Source organism: Hirsutella rhossiliensis (assembly GCF_020360975.1).
Source record: "Hirsutella rhossiliensis strain HR02 chromosome Unknown scaffold00009, whole genome shotgun sequence".
Taxonomy (NCBI): Eukaryota; Fungi; Ascomycota; class Sordariomycetes; order Hypocreales; family Ophiocordycipitaceae; genus Hirsutella; species Hirsutella rhossiliensis.
Window position 1 is genome coordinate 682850 of NW_025408675.1, and position 16696 is coordinate 699545.

The following is a 16696-nucleotide window of genomic DNA, read 5'->3' on the forward strand; positions in this document are numbered from 1 at the left end:
TGTTTTGCCTGTTCACGGTGTGGTCATGGAGTCGCGAGAGGGTGCGGGCCGGAGATGTACTAATTTAGTCGAGATCTGCTCCTGGGGTAAGAGAGGGGGGGGGTATATCATATCTACTTACCGAGGGGTCGGGGCGGCGGTGGCGAAGGAGGCGGCGAGAGCACGAAAGTGGTGGCGTTGCAGTGGCGTTGAACTGCATTTTTGAATGTCGAGTTTAAGTAGCAAAGGTATAAAAGATTTGTTTAGACGCTTAAGCCTATAAGTGATTCTCTCTTTAAGTGGAGAAACGATAGATGGAAGCAATCTATATATATATCTCTATATAAGTCGTAACTATAAGGGCCTTAGCCCAGAAGGGCAAGAGCAGTGGTCGCGCTACTAGACCCCCCTCCGCCACACTAGGGATTCCATAGGTGAATTGACTAAGCGACAACTTCGTCAATTGACCACACATAAGAACGTTTGGTCTAGCAACCAAACAACCAACCAAGGGCCCTAGCCCCGTGATAGTAGCTAAGCCTGTATATCTATCTATACCTAAACCTCTAATAGTAGATAGATACAAATGAGTTCTTAGCTTTTTATCTTATATTTTAATCCAACTGTTATATAAACACATCCGTCGAAAATTCCCTGCTCTCGTCAAAGAAATTGAAGATCTATATACAGAGACATAGCGGAAGTTGGAAGCCCTTGGAGCCTCTCGCCAAACTGCAGCGTAGCAGCGCCGGTACCTAACACGTATGGCGAATCGATACCAACGCAACCAGAGGGAACTATGTAGCGGATCTCGATGTGAAGAGCAAATCGAAGCTGCGGATGCATCTCCGTGAGTTGGCGGATCAATTTGAAAAAGACATACGAACAAGGGGGCACGGCGCTCCGTGCCTCAAGAGGGCAGGAAAGAAAAGAACCGTCCCCGTTCTGTTATGTGTCTGAAAGTAGGCACCGCCCTGTTCTTATCCTCTCCGTTGTGTGTGAGTTTCCACTTCAGTCCGGGCCTCCAGCCCGTCCATCTGCATGGATGTGTATGGAAACCGACTATCTTATGAGCTCGTATTTCCCAACGTATTAGAAACCTCCCCCCGCTACCCCCATTTCCTCCCCTTAGGCCCCCGGCTTAGCCGAGATACTCAAATTATACCGAGGAAGCCAGAAGCTTTGCACTATATCGTAGTATCGAGCTTATTCTGCTACTTCTTAATTATAAGAGTCTCCGGCAGGAATATCTCTATAACCCGAGGCGAATTACGGCCGCCCGAATCGCACTAAATAAAGAATCAGAACACCATCTCGCAGCCTCGACAAGGGCTGTCGCCGGAAGCCGAAGTTGCTCGTGAACTAACCAGGCATGATGCTGAGGCTTGGCATGTGGTTGCAAGGACTTACCGCGTCGCATGCCAGCTTAAGAGGGAAAAGGCAAATTCTGCTGGTCTGCTACTTATTAGTTACAGTATCGCCTTCATTCAGAACAGCGGTGAGGCCTCGATCCGAGCCCTTTCGCAGCCGATCCCAAACCTGAGCTTCCATCATTGCAGCCTCTTGTGCTGTGTACATGCACTAGGGCGGTCGAGTTTTCTTTTGACAAACAATAAAACGAGACAGTCTTGACAGCCGGGATATATGAGTGAGTTTTAGCGCGATTTGGCCTTCTTCGCCTTCACCCATTGGGTCCCGCGCCGTTGTCGATCGCTAAGACTGTCTCAGTTTATTGACTTACTGCGGAATTACGCCTCTGAGTCTTAACCTATTGACTTGCGGTATTCGTACTACGGTGTTCAAACTCGGACCCCTCTCGGGTATCGCGAATAAAGGAAGACGTCGCCGCGGTGAAAGCTGTCTGCTAACTGCCTGCGCTGAGTATCCTGCTCAGAGACTCTTCAACCATGTCGACACGATCTATTCCCATCGCCATCGTAGGCATGAGCTGCCGTTTCCCAGGGGGAGTTGACTCCCCCGAAAGGCTGTGGGAGCTTTGCGCCGCCGCCCGCAACACTTGGTCAAGCTGGCCCGAGCGACTGAATGAGGACGCCTTCTTCCATCCTCGTGCCGAACGCAGCGGTACTGTCAGTAAAATATTCTAGGATCTACGAATAGCATATGCAGCTTCACTTGATACGTTGGCTAACTTTGTAAGAAAGATTCACAGCCGAGGCGGCCATTTTCTCAAAGAAGACGTGTCCCTTTTCGATGCTCCATTTTTCAACTTGCCTGTTGAGTTAGCCAAGGTGACATAGACCCAGCAGTAGAGCCGTCTGTTGAAGACATTGCTCAAGGTGTGTCGTAGGCGACGGATCCCCAGCTACGCTTGCTCTTAGAGACCGCCTTTGAAGCGCTCGAATCAGGCAGGTCCCCCTTTCGGTGCATTCCATACACGTTCAACTCCATCTCTTTGCAAAGAGTGCGTAGCTAACCAATCACCAAAGCCGGCCTGCGTCTAAATGACATTGCGGGATCCTCGACGGCCGTCTTTGCGGGCACGGCCTTCCGAGACTATCACGACATGCTCATGAAGGATGCCGAGAACCAGCCGCGATATATGCTGCCGGGGAACGACCCGACCATGATCGCCAATAGAATATCGCACTTCTTTGACCTCCACGGGCCCAGCGTGACTGTCAACACAGCATGCTCCACGTCGACGTCTGCCTTACATCTGGCCTGCCAAAGTCTCCGGTCCGGAGAGAGTCATATGGCCGTTGTCGGAGGCGCCAATCTTCTCTTGCATCCGAGCACGTCTGTCGGATTGTCTACGTTAGGGTAAGTCTCTCCAGCCATCTTGTCTTGCTTCCTGGACATTGATCGTGCCTCCGCTCCCCCTTGGATTACCGCACTCACGGTGTCTTACGCGGCTAGGACCTTATTGTGTGCTGCTAACGGTGTCCACAACTACTGCACAGCCTAACCGGTGCCGCAGGCAAGTCATATAGCTTTGATGACCGCGCTGAAGGCTACGGGCGTGGAGAAGGCGTGAGCTGCATTATCCTCAAGCCACTCGACGCCGCCCTGGGCGACCGAGATCCCATCCGGGCCGTCATACGAGAAACCGGCATGAACCAGGATGGACGAACTCCCACAATCACTTCGCCTTCCCAAGACGCCCAGGAACAGCTAATACGTGCCTGCTATGACAAGGCTGGGCTAGATCCTCGAGACACCCCGTACGTGGAGGCCCACGGCACTGGGACAATCGCCGGGGACAGGATCGAGATGAATGCTCTTGGAAATACTTTTGGCAGGGATCGACCCGACAACGACCCTCTACTCGTCGGCTCCGTCAAAGGAAACTTTGGACACATGGAAGCGACCAGCGGCCTGGCCGCCGTGATCAAGGTGGTCAAAATGCTAGAGATGGGCCTTGTCCCTCCCCAAGCCCTATTTAAGGCCCCGAACAGAGGCATAGATTTTTCGAGACTGAAGATCAAGGTGAGTGCTCAGTTTTTCAAGCCGTCCCCTGAATGGGTGTTGACAGGGTTGATGAGCCATTGGCAGGTTCTCCGCGAGCTGGCACCATGGCCGCAAAACAAGCCTCGTCGAGCTTCACTCAACAATTTCGGGGCCGGGGGCACGAATACCCACGTAGTACTGGAAGGGCTCGACTGCTATGGTCTTCATGCCGATGGAGTTTCAACCTTTCTTCAACCATCCAACGATGCTCCCCTCACAAACGTCCACCATTCAGCGCCAGCCCCTCTCCAGCAGCCTCTTTTGTTCGTTATGAGCGCTAAAGAAGAGCAGAGCCTGCGGTTATATATGCAGAATCTGGCAAATATCCCCTTGTCCCTGGTGCGAGAGCGCCATCTTCGAGACGTGGCATTCACCCTTGGCCAACGCCGGTCTCATTTCTGCTGGCGAGTGGCAACGCCAGCCAGGTCTCCGGAGGAGTTGACCGACCTTGCCAGCAGCCTGGGTCTCTCGCCAAAGTACTCGTCCAAAAAGCCACGGCTTTGCTTCGTCTTCACGGGACAGGGGGCGCAGTGGTATGCCATGGGTCGCGAGTTGATTGCTGCGTACCCTGCTTTTTCCGAAGCCCTCGAGATGGCTGATGACCACGTCAAGTCGCTTGGTGCGACGTGGAGTGTTCTTGGTCAGTTCTCAAACCTTCCGCACTTTCAAAAGAAACCGAACCCGCTAACTATTTTGGATTTTCTGTGTAAACATGCAGAGGAGATTACCGCCAGCGAAACTGGAAGCAGGGTAAACCAGCCCTTTCTCAGCTTCCCACTCACCGTCATCCTGCAGCTGGCCCTGGTGCGGCTCCTCGACTCATGGACCGTCTCCCCAGCGGCTGTAACCGGACACTCAAGTGGAGAGATTGCCGCAGCTTATGCCGCGGGAGCCCTCACTTTTGAGGAAGCCATTTCCGTGGCATACTTCCGCGGCCAGCTTACGTCCGAGGCTGTGGACTGCGGCACGATTACCGGTGGCATGACATCAATCGCCGTAGGCGAAGCGGAAGCACTCGAGTATATTCGCAAGATACCGCTGGGCGATGCCGTGGTTGCGTGCCAAAATAGCCCGTCAAACGTCACTATTTCCGGAGACTTGGTGTCCTTGGGTGAAATCGAGGCTCTGGCGGCCTCTGATCAGGTGTTTGCTCGCCGCTTAAAGATTCCGGCTGCCTATCATTCCCCTCAGATGCAGGCCCTGGCGAGAGACTACCAGGAAAAGCTAGATTCAAGCCTGGGAAGCGAGGAGTCGGCCAACGGTGAACGGGGCATCGTTTATGCTTCTCCCGTCACTGGAGATATCGTTCATGAGATGCAAAGGTTGCGTTCGCCAAACCATTGGGTCCAGAACATGACCCAGTGCGTCTTGTTTGCAGATGCGCTTGGAAAATTGATGACTGGAGGAGAGACGTCACAGGCCCAAACCCCCCCTCGCTGTTGACATGCTCATTGAGATCGGGCCTCACGGTACCCTGCAAGGACCGATGCGGCAGGTGCTTGAGCACCATGGCCTAGACAGAGACGGCATGGCCATGTCTTCATGCTTACAACGTGGGAAAGATGCCGTCCTCACTATGCAACAACTAGCCGGCAAGTTATTCTGCCACGGCTATCCCGTCGATCTCGCCCAGGTCAACTTCCCTCGTGGCACGTCAGACGTACGGGTTGTTCATGACTTGCCGCGATACCAATGGGACCATTCCGTCGGCTACTGGGCGCAGCCGCTCAGCTCCAAGGAAGACTTTCAACGACGCTTTCCCCGCCACGACTTGTTGGGGCTGCGGGTCGAAGGTCTGAACCCGGAGACCTGTGTTTGGCGCAATATCCTCCGGGTAGCAGATCTCCCCTGGCTGCAGCATCATGCCCTCCAGTCATCCATCTTGTTTCCGATATCTGGCCTGACAGTCATGTTGACCGAAGCCATGCATCAGTTGGCGTATCCAGAAACGGGTGGGGACTTGATCATTCGAGACATCAATCTATTCAATGGCGTGGTTGTCCCAAAGGACGACGACGGGGTCGAGGTGCAACTGGTGCTCCGAGATGCCAACCCGCGACTACTCGATTGCACGGGCAATAAAGACTTTTCGATCTTTTCAAGAACCAAGGACAGAGGCTGGCTTGAATGTTGTATAGGGAGAGTCTCCCTCGTTTCTCCCCACTCTCAGCTAGCACGCGCTGAAGCACTTTGCCTCGGCTCAGGGAGAAGCCAAGAACTCACCTCGGTCGACGTTGCAGACTTTTACGAGTACTTTCAAACCGTGGGCCCGACCCTGGGCAGAACGTTTCGAAACATCACCTCCATGGCCGTTGGCGAAAAGGTGGCGGTTGCGATTCTAGCCGTGCCCGACATCGCCGCTATGATGCCAACCCCGTATCGATGTGACTATCTCTTCTACCTTGGGATAATTGACTCTTGCTTCCAGGTCTCCTGGGGCAGTATGCCCAAACCCATCATGATGGAGCTCGGCCTCTCCATCCCTAAGACGGCAGGAAGAATCATCATCCGCGATGCCAAGCGCCAACTGAGCGCGGGCATGCAGCTTCGGGTGACCGCGACCCTCGACAACATTGATGACCAAGGATTTGAAGTGTCCTTGGTACTGTTCGAGAACGAGGAACAAACAGGGACTCCAATTGTCGAGATTCAAGGTTTCAAGATTCAGTCGCTCTCGCGAAGGCGGAGAATAGCACAGATTGCCGATGACTCCATGTTCTTGGCAACTACCTGGAGGCCGGATGTGACCCTTCTCAACGCATCTGATTTGAAGAACATGATTTCTAAGGGCTCCTCATATTCACAAGGGAAGCTTGGCATCACGAGTTCGAAACAGGCCATCCTCAAGGTTATTCACGACGCTTTGGCGCACTTGACCCCAGACGAAGAGCAAGGCCTCGATCTGCAGACCCGGCTGATAGTGGCGTGGATGCGCGACGTGGACCAAGCTCAATACGCAGGCGTGGCCACGTGTGAGGAAAAGCAAGAGTCCAAGCCTGCCGAAGACTCAGCCTCGAGTCATGTAAAGGGCCAACTCGTTCAGATCCTGCCAGAGCACCTGATCGAGTTCATCGGCAGCGAGGGACATGCGCATGAGATCATATCTCAAAGCGGGCTTCTGGAACAGGTTCATGCTTTTCTGGAAAGCTGGTCAAGTGGCCTCGGCAAGTTGAAGGACTACACGGGTCTTTTTGCCCATAAGCACCCGCGAGTTCGTGTACTCGAGGTCGGCGCTGGTGCTGGCAACGCAACTGTGTCGGCGCTTGAGGGGCTCACCTCGTGCAGGATACAGCTGAGCTACGAATTCACCGATATCAGCACCAGCTTTTTTGATGGCGCAAAACAGAGACTCGGGCGGTTCGCGGATCAAGTGCAGTACAAGACGTTTGATGTCGAGCGCGACCCAGCCGAACAGGGCATTCTAGTTGCCGGCTACGACTTGGTCATTGCTTGTAATGTGCTGAGTGAGGTCAAGGACATTACAAGAGCTCTGAGAAGTATCCGAAAGATACTGGTGCCCGGCGGAAAGGTGTTTATTCTGGAACAGCTTGCTAAACCCCTTCACCGGCGCATCAGGAACATACTCAAGCAAGGGCCGAGTCCGCCATCGTGCCATGTATCATGGGATGCTGTTTTATCTGACTGCGGTTTTAGTCCTCCAGAGATTCGGGTTTCTGGTCATTCCACCGATGATCCGATAAGTTCAGTCATTGTAGCCTCCGCGGTGCATCAGCCGCTTGACACGTTAGCACAACCTTGCAGAAGTGTGGCAGTGATTCGACTTCCAGAATCCCCGGACAGGCCTCATGGATGGACGGCAGACCTCTGTAGCGGCCTGCACGAGCTTACTGGAACCGAAGTTGTCGAAGAGTCTCTTGGAGATGCGTGGCTGGCTGGAAGGCCGTGTATCATACTTGCCGACACCAACCCGGACTTCCTGGCTCGCGTCAACTCGAAAACCTGGAGCCTGCTTCAGAGAACAGCTCAACACGCCGAGAGCCTTTTATGGGTATCGAGAGGGGCCACCTGTGATAGTCGCCTGCCGGACGCTGCTCTCCACATTGGCCTGCTTCGAACCCTCAGGGTAGAGGAAGGGGCAAAGCGATTTGTGTCTTTGGATTTGGATCCCGACGTGGCGTCATGGGATGGCTCGACTATCAAGGCCATTTGCGACGTTTTCCGCCTGTCCAGGAGATGGACTTCCTCGGGGCCCAACGACTTTGAGTTTGCGCAGCGCGAGGGGAGAATACTGGTCCCAAGGATGTCAGGAGACGAAGACTTGAACGAAAAGTTTGCGCGCATGGGCGGGCAGAGCGTCCCCCGTCAAAGCCCGTTTTCCCTGCAAGGGCCGTATCTGCGAATGGAGCAGCAGTCGCACGGGCTGCTCGACAGCCTCGTGTTCAAGCAAGACAACGCCTTGCTGGATTCGAATCCCTGGACGGACGACTCGGTTGAGATTGTGCCACACACCTTTGGGCTCAACTTCCGTGACGTCTTGGCCGCCGTCGGCCAGCTGAAGCAGAGGTGGATGGGCTTTGAGTGCGCGGGATACGTCTGCAGGGTCGGGACTGCGGCCCAGAGCGAGTTTCACGTCGGTCAACGAGTTTGTGCCCTGATGCCCGCCGGACACTGGGCAAACAGAGTACGAGTTCCGTGTACGACGGTGGCCGCCGTCCCCAAGGACATGTCGTTGGAGAAGGCGGCCTCCATCCCCATGATTTTCGCCACTGCCTTTCACGCCCTGGTCAATCTCGCCCGCCTTCAACCAAACGAGACGGTCTTGATCCACTCGGCTGCGGGAGGAGTAGGCCAAGCCGCTGTTACAATCAGTCGACACCTGGGCGCTCAAGTCTACGCAACGGTCGGGTCCGAGAAGAAACGCAAGTTCCTCATCGAGACCTTTTCCATACCTGCGGAGGACATATTTTCCAGCCGAGATCCGTCGTTCGCGGAGGAGATCATGCGACAAACTCGAGGCAAAGGCGTCAACGTCGTCTTGAACTCATTGACGGGGCCCTTGCTGCACGCCGGTTGGAGCTGCTTGTCGCCCTTTGGGCGGTTCATTGAGCTCGGCAAGGAAGACGCACAGCACAACAGCTGCCTAGCCATGAGCCGGTTTGACGAGTGCGCGTCGTTTGTCGCCATGGATCTCGTGCAGCTGGCCCTGCATGACGGCAAGACGTTTTCGAGCATTCTCCGGAAAGTGATGGACATGTTTGAGGAGAAGAGAATAGAGCATAAAATCCCTGTCGCAACTTATGGGATTGGGGAGTGCCAAAAGGCGTTTCGTCGTCTGCAGACTGGCGAACACATTGGCAAGATTGTCATTCAAGCCCGAGAGGGAGATGACATTACGGTGCGTCAAAGGACTTTTCATCCAGTAAGACCCGTCTTTTCGCGCTTCATCAGTCAAGCTAATACGGTATATCAACTCGGTGAAAAACAGGTGCTCGCAGCTCACTCGATGGTGCGGTTCCTGCCGGAGGCTTCCTATCTCATTGTGGGAGGCTTAAACGGCATTGGCTTGGAAATTGCTCGCTGGATGGCGCGCCAGGGGGCCAAGAACATGATTCTCATGTCTCGGAGCCCCCAAAGGTACCCAGTTCACGACATCCTGCAAGAGTTCCATGATGCCGGCGTCCGAGTCCTGATCCGGAGCTGCGATGTCGTCAACAAAGCGTGTCTGGAGGACGTCGTGCGCGAGTGCCACAGCCAGGTACCCATTCGTGGCATCATACAAGCCGCCGCAGTGTTAGACAACGCAAGCTTCTCCCAGATGACGAGCGAACAGTGGCATGCCGTGGTCCGTCCGAAATGCGAGGGCTCAAAGAATCTAGACGAGGCGGTACGAGATATCAAGCTGGACTTCTTCATCCTCCTCTCCTCCGTCACGGGCATTATAGGCAACTTTGGCCAGGCCAACTACACGGCGGCGGGGACTTTCCAGGATGCCCTTGCGCTCAACCGCGTGGCCAGGGGCCAGCCCGCCGTGTCGATTGACCTGGGAGCCGTTCCGACGCTGGGCCTTGCGGCACGATCCGGGATAGGCAAGCGGCTCGAAAAGGCCGGCTACCGCTCCTTGAGCGAGTCGGAGCTGCTGCGCACCGTCGAGCTGGCCATCCTCCACCCATACCACGGGCAGATGGTGACTGGCATCCGCCCCTGGACGAGCTTTGGGGACTTGAACTGGCGCCTGGAGCCTCGGTTCGCGTGCCAGTGGCGGCATGGTGGCGAAGCTGCTGGGGAGCAAAGCCATGGCAAGGCAGACGGGGACTTGCTGAGGACGAGCCTTAAGGACTGCCCTGCAAAGGCGAGAGTCGAGATGCTGATCAAGGTCCTAAAAGGTCGAATCAGCCAGATGCTCGGTGTTTCTGCCACGCAAATCGACCAGGAGAAGCCGCCGTCGGCCTACGGGGTGGACTCCCTGGTGGCGGTCGAGTTGCGGTCCTGGCTGGGGCTCAACGTGGCCTCCAAAGTCAGCGTTTTCGACATCACCCAGAGTGCCTCGCTTCGCATGTTGGCCGAGAAACTCAACGAGAGGCTTGTATAGGATATGTAAACGGCGAGCTCCTCTTACGTGATTCTTTAATTAAGAGGGAAAGAAGTTGCTTTATTCCCCTGCAGAGATCGGCCCCAGATCAGGGTAGCTATGTCATCTGCGTAGCCGAAGCACGAGTTCGGTTCCCCTATGGAGTAGATAGGGGCGGTTATAGAGGAAGAGAATCGGGGAGGCCGGGGAGTCCTTCGGCGGCCCACACGTTAGGGGGGTCGTCAGTGTCGTTATATCCTCGAGCTGTATTCTGATGCTTAGATGAAGAGAGCCACATGACATTGTCTAGTCGCTTTGCAGCGGGCAGACATACCTAGAGGAACTGTCAAGCCAGATGCCGAGCCACCGTTTCGCTCGGTCCGGGCGTTTCTCTACATCGCCGTGGAGCACCGGCGGCGACGTTCTGGGGCTGGTTCGAGAGAAATGCATCACTTCCGTTCTGCCCAACCGATCCTCACCACGGGGCCGCAAAATTCGAGATTGACCATCCTCCTTCAGAGACAAAGGACAATGTGGGGGCGCCGCGAGCCGGGATGACTTGCCGACGAATGAAAAGGCGGTTGGCGACCAGGAGGCACTCGTTCTGAGAAAGAGGATCGGACATTACAAGCAGTAACCGCAGAGCAACAACGCGGTGCGGGGCCGCTGCCGATGGTATGGAGCGTAATGCGCTGGAAGTTCGCATGCTACTCCCATTTGGCGACGTGAGGGTTAGGGTTATGCCTTTGCGTTCATCAAACGACGTTCTCTGTTTACCCCCAGTACTGGCATCAGTGGCCCAGTACTACTTGGTCGAGTAGCTCTTGCCACCAACCGCAAAATTCTCCTGCAACGAAAGCTTTCAACCTTTTTAACCCACTCAATAGACAATAGGTTCCCTTCAGAGTCGATGTTTCTCCAAGTCGCGGGCCGATGTAGATAATCTGGCTTCGGCGTTAGCGTGTTGTGTTTCAGGGTTGTAAAACGACTTTCTTTGGACTAACCAAACGATCGTAATTCGAGGGGTCTATGCGCGCGAACATGACAGTCCATCGGGCCGACTGTACAAAGAGAAGAGGAAATATCATGCGGGTAAGGACGCTCTGTGCTGATGATGATCCATGCACAATAGCCTTCAGGCGTTCAATCTGCGCAGCTATCCATATGCCCAGCTGGACTCGAGCTTCTTCCTCCGGGCGACTAATTGTCTTCGTCTCTATGCTCACCGCAATTGGTTTGCTGCGCAGGCCAAGCCTGTTGATGTGGTTGACGGACGGCGCGATGGCGTGCCTGTTCAGTCTCTCCTGAAGGGTCCCTGAGGGTTTCTGGCTCTGTTCACCGTCTTCTAGGTAGATGCCATAGTCGATCATGCGGGAGCTGAAGAAGCCAGCTGAGTGTCTCGGAAGCCATCGAGAGTCGATCTTATCGGACGTCCTATTCAAAATCCGGATTAGCTTTAGAGGGGAAGTTGATTTTTTATGGGTTTTGCTTACATGCAGCGGTATCCTACAGAGCTGTCGTTGCCACCGAAGACAATTCGCAGGATCAAACCATGTACTGCGCCATTCCACTCCGCCTCGGGTTCACACTCCTCATCGCACCTTCTCGACTCCCGAACAACCGCCTTGATGCAAGAAAACTCACTGTGTAGATCAGTGAGGTTCCGATTATCAGTGTCGTCGAAGTGTGATGGATGTGGCCAACGCCCTCCGAGAGCCTCTCGACAGCTCCCGTCACCATCCCACAGGGACCTTGGGATCGTCTTGAGGCCGGATGCCGAGTCATCTAGATCCCACGACAGTTGTCGACCCTCGTTTTCGAGCTCCTCTGCATTGTCTGACAAGTTGCGGAAAAAAATGCCACCGCCAATCTCGTGTAATGCTGCTACGCGCTTGATAGGGCTCGTCGAGCGTCTCGAGGTTGCTGACGAGGAGGAAATGGCTTCCGCGTCGAATACAGGAGGTGTATTTTCGTTGTCTGTGTGGGCGAGTGCGTCGACATACGAGATACCATGGCGATTGGCGGATCTCAAGGGTCGCGGGGTTCGGTTCATGTCGAGTTTTGTCGGAGACGGGGTTTGAGAAATGAATGGATCCGTCTTGGACGGAGACTGACTGCGAGTTCTGGGCATACTGACTCGATTCGGACTGATGGGGTTTAAGGGGCAGCGCCGACGCTTCCGTAACGGCAGTGGCGAGTGATCCAGCCGCCTACGGCGCGAGGTCGAGGGCGGTAGAAGCCACCGATTAGGGGCCTCGTTTGACGACGGCGGTGATGATGAAATTTCTCGGGCCCAGGCCTGAACAACGTGGGTGTGCATTGTGTCGACGATTCATCCGTGCAGTTTTCCTTGTCGGGAGTTGATGTTTGTGATTGTGACACCTCCAGCGATATGGGCGGCTGTCATGGTTGCTGGGGCGACACAGAGCGGGGAGCACAACCGGAATATAGTAATTCCGACCGCATTCTCGAGGCTTCCCTCAGCGGCTGCATTTGCCCAACACGCTGCGCAGTACAAGCGATGGTAGAGCGGCGAATGTACCCGTCATTGCATTTATGGGGACACGAGTCGCGATGATTACATGCCCTTGGAAGTAATGGACGATGTAGGATACATTATTAGGCAACATGTCTCTGCCAAGTTTGGTGGCTACGTCAGCGCCTATTGCTTATACCTTATTATACTTTTCAAGCCCCCCTGGTTGTATAAGCAGGATAGCAAAGAATATCTCGAGGAGGGTTATTCTTTATATCTAGTATAAGGTGATTACCGTATTCACTCACGAAATTTAAAACCTTAGCAAAGCGGCAAAAGTAGAATCCTATAATTGCTTACTAGCAATCACGCATAATATTATTTAATAAGGAATAAGGTGGTCGCGGGTGTTATAGGATAAAGGCTAGATCTACTAGGTACGAGGTAGAGACAGGCAGAGCCACTCTTATACTAGATAGTAACGTTAGACCCGTCCGTATATAAGACGGACCTAACGACTAGATAGTTAGAAAAGATAAGCCTTTTACTCCTACTACTTAGACAGCATATCTTAGGACTATCTAGAGTTACGGGAGGACTATCGCTAGATATAGCGAGTATTACTTCGTATTTATCGCTAGTCACGGTAGGTCTAACTAACACCTAGCATCCCTAATAGCGAGCTCTTTATTGCCCTAGATCCCTATTCCTTTGCCGAGTAGTACCGTCTCCTCTACTCTATAAGAGCGCTACTAGGAGGTATAGGCTAATAAAGTACTCGGGTATATAGTACTAATATATTAGTAGGGTATCGGTAGGGAATCGTGCCTACCCCGCTCGTATATTATAGACCTCTCGCTACTCTAACTAAAGAGGAGAAATCCCTCTTTTAGTAAGCTTTAGTCTTACGATAAGGAGAATATAATATATATAGCATAGTACCTTTAGCTATCTCTACTACCTAACTAATCGTACTATAATATATATTCCTTTATAATTTCTAAAGCTTCTTTTTTTAGTTACTTAATAAAGATAGTTACTTAAAGAAGACTATATAACGCTTATATAGCGCGATATAGTAATTAACTAGTTAAGGCCTTTTTATTACGTATATTAGGTATCTACTTAAGAGATAAAGAACTAGAAGATATATCCTTAGAATAAACCCCTATTATAGATAATATTCTAGCTATATTAAAGATATCGCTACTTATAGGCGTAAGACTACTAACTCGCTAAGAAAAGCTTATAGCTTTATAAGCGCGTATTAAAGAGCTAGAGGAGATAAAATACTTATAAGACCGCGTTATATAATTAAAGGAGGAAATTACTAAACGCGCTAGTACTATCGCTATCTATTTAAGAAAGTATCGATAGTCCTACTCCCTTAAATCGGACGGTAATCGCGGTAGTAAAGTTAAGATTAAAAATATCGCTTAATTATCTTAACCTACTAATATATAAAAACGTTTAAACTAAACTTATAATCTAAAGGATACCTTTAAGGTAGCGCTTAAATACTTTTATTATAATAAAATAAAGATCCTTTATATAGTAGATTATATATATAGCGACTATAAAGCGAGATAGCGCTAATACTTTAAAGAATAAATACCGATTAATTAAACTAAATATAATATAAATTAAGTATACTTTAAGAAATAAATACTTATTTTAATTAAGGATACTATAAATAAAGAGATACTATTAGCGATATAATTAAAGGAGGCTTACTAACGAGAAAGCTAGTCTTTTTTAGAGTTTAGCTTATACTTTAACTCCTTAGAAAGGTATTTTAAATACTTATTAAAAAAGGTATATACTCTTATATTTTTCGCTAAGCTAGAGCTATAACTTTAAAACTAAATTAACCTTTATTTAATACTTATTTATACCTATTAATAAGAAGAGCTTATATAAGTCGCTTAATAATATTAAAATATAACTATTAATAAAAGGCGATATATTAATACTACTTTTACCCTTAAAGGAACTAAGAATAAAAGTAGTATTATACCTTAAGGTAGTATATATAAAAGAAGGAATTAAAAAGGCCGATAAGCTAAGCTAAATTATTAAGGAAATACTACTAATTTAACTAATAACTAATAAGCTAGTAATATACTTACTAAGGGCTAAACTAAGGGATATTATTAAGAAAGAAGATCTTTTATTTAATTAGGAATTATATATTTTTAATATAATAAGCTAGGATACTTATCTATAAAATATATTAATTCTTTAAAGGTAGAAACCCTAGTAAAGACTCTTAAATTTAATACTATAAAATAAGGAAAAGGTAAGATATTAAAGTAAATACCTTTCCTTTAGTAAACTTAATACTTATAGGATAGTTACTTAAAACTCTTATAATAATATTAAAGCGAAACCCTATTAAAGTCTCTATATACTTAGATACTTATAATACTATTAACCTTATAGATATATACTTTACCTAATAATAAGGATTACTATAAGTAGCGCTATTATACCTTAAGTTATTAAGGCTTAATAATAATAAGGTAAAGGAGTATAAAGTATAGTTAGTATTACTTTAAATAATAAATATAAAAGGTATTAAAAAGATAATTACTTATTTTTATATTAATATTAATAAGTTAACGCTAAACGATTAAGTATTAATCTTTTTATTAGTTACTACCTTAAAAGATAAATATATCTATATTATCTTATAGAAACGATAGTAGTAGTTTAAGTATTAACTAAGTAGCGAAACCCTATAAAATCCTTATAAATTCCTTTAAGAATATAAGAATAAGGTAAGGGTATATATAATAGCGCTTAATCTTAAGCTAATCCTACTATTAAATAAAGATAAGGATAAAGGGATTTTATAAGAAGAATAAGCCGAAATCCTATTAACTTTCTACTAGTTTAAAGATACTTTCTTAGCTAATAAATCTAACTTATTACTAGCTAAAAAGGGAACGGATTACTTAATTAATTTAATCTTTAATATAGAACCCTTTTATAGACCGATTTACCCTTTATTATAAAAGGAACTCTAAGTATTACGCGACTAGATTTAAAACGCGATAAAAAGGAAAATAATCTAAGAGTTAAAGAGCCTAGCTAAGGCGCTTATCCTTTTTATTTTAAAAAGGATAGTACTTTATAGCTATATATAGACTACTAAGGACTTAATTAGGTTATATAAAAGAATTAGTACCTTTTACCCTTTATTTTAAAGACTATTAACTACTATTAAGGAGCTAAGTATTTTTCTAAGATTAATATATAGAATATATATTAATATATTTAAATTTAAAAAGGAGATAAATAAAAGACCGCTTTCTAAATATATTATAGATATTTTAAATACCTAGTAATACCCTTAAAACTTATTAATATACTAGCTATATTTTAAAGCTATATCTATTAAGCGCTTAAGGGGCTTATAAATATAATCTATATAGTCTACTTTAATAATATCCTTATATACTTTAAGATAAGAAAAGAATATATTAAATACTTAGTATAAGGAATAGTGTTCCTACTATAAATAAAGTAGCTATAATATACTCTCCCGATTATATAAGCTAATACGTAGTATATTAATTATAGATAAAATCTTATCCTATAGAGTAAGAATCGCTCGTTATTTTATATGTTATTATGCATTAAACGGGTTGCCGGTTATCGTATAATTAGGAATCGAAGGAATAGAGCTAGCTTAGAATACTAGCTAAGACCTCTTAAGAATACCGGCACGACTAACCTCCTCTAAACATGAATATTAGTAGAACTAAGATACTTCTAGATTTACTCGAGATATCACGGAATTCCCTAGTCTTAGGGCTATACGGCAGCCTAAATCTAGTCCCGAAAGGTTCTTCCGTTTAGCTATAATTATCTATATAAGACAGCATATCCGCTAGTAGATAGATAGAGGAGAATTAACTTTAACACCTCTTCTATATACTAATACACTACTAATAAATTCCGTTGAAAATCCTACCTTATACTCCTTCTCCCCCTCTATTACGTAGTCTTACGTAATTCCTTAATTTCCTAAAATTCCGCTTTTACTTATATACCTTTAGAGGTTATAAGCCCGGCTTGCTCCTTTTAAGCTAGGAAATCAACTACTTATACCTTTAAAATTCCTTATCGAAATACCCGATTAAAATTCCTTTCGAAAATCCCCCTAACGACTTTTTCTACCTTCCTATGCTCTTAAACTCCCGCCTAGACTTCTCGATCCTACGAACGAAATAATACCG

At 48.4% G+C, this 16696-nt stretch overlaps 2 protein-coding genes across 2 annotated transcripts; one reads left to right on the top strand and one right to left on the bottom strand.

Moving 5' to 3' along the window:
- Positions 1 to 1886: 1886 nt before the first annotated feature.
- Positions 1887 to 9997, top strand: HRG_07974 (KR domain-containing protein; the record flags this gene model as incomplete). Its single annotated transcript, XM_044866445.1, has 14 exons — positions 1887 to 2066; positions 2142 to 2228; positions 2288 to 2345; positions 2427 to 2760; positions 2901 to 3426; positions 3493 to 3624; positions 3703 to 4087; positions 4166 to 4808; positions 4867 to 5240; positions 5289 to 5579; positions 5652 to 7046; positions 7269 to 7710; positions 7777 to 8803; positions 8894 to 9997. The coding sequence occupies 14 exons, from the start codon at positions 1887 to 1889 to the stop codon at positions 9995 to 9997; spliced, it is 6978 nt and encodes a 2325-aa protein (XP_044718334.1).
- A 1114-nt stretch (positions 9998 to 11111) lies between these two features.
- On the bottom strand, positions 11112 to 12029 carry HRG_07975 (uncharacterized protein; the record flags this gene model as incomplete). Its single annotated transcript, XM_044866446.1, has 4 exons — positions 11112 to 11132; positions 11203 to 11410; positions 11470 to 11619; positions 11722 to 12029. The coding sequence occupies 4 exons, from the start codon at positions 12027 to 12029 to the stop codon at positions 11112 to 11114; spliced, it is 687 nt and encodes a 228-aa protein (XP_044718335.1).
- Between the last annotated feature and the right edge of the window lie 4667 nt (positions 12030 to 16696).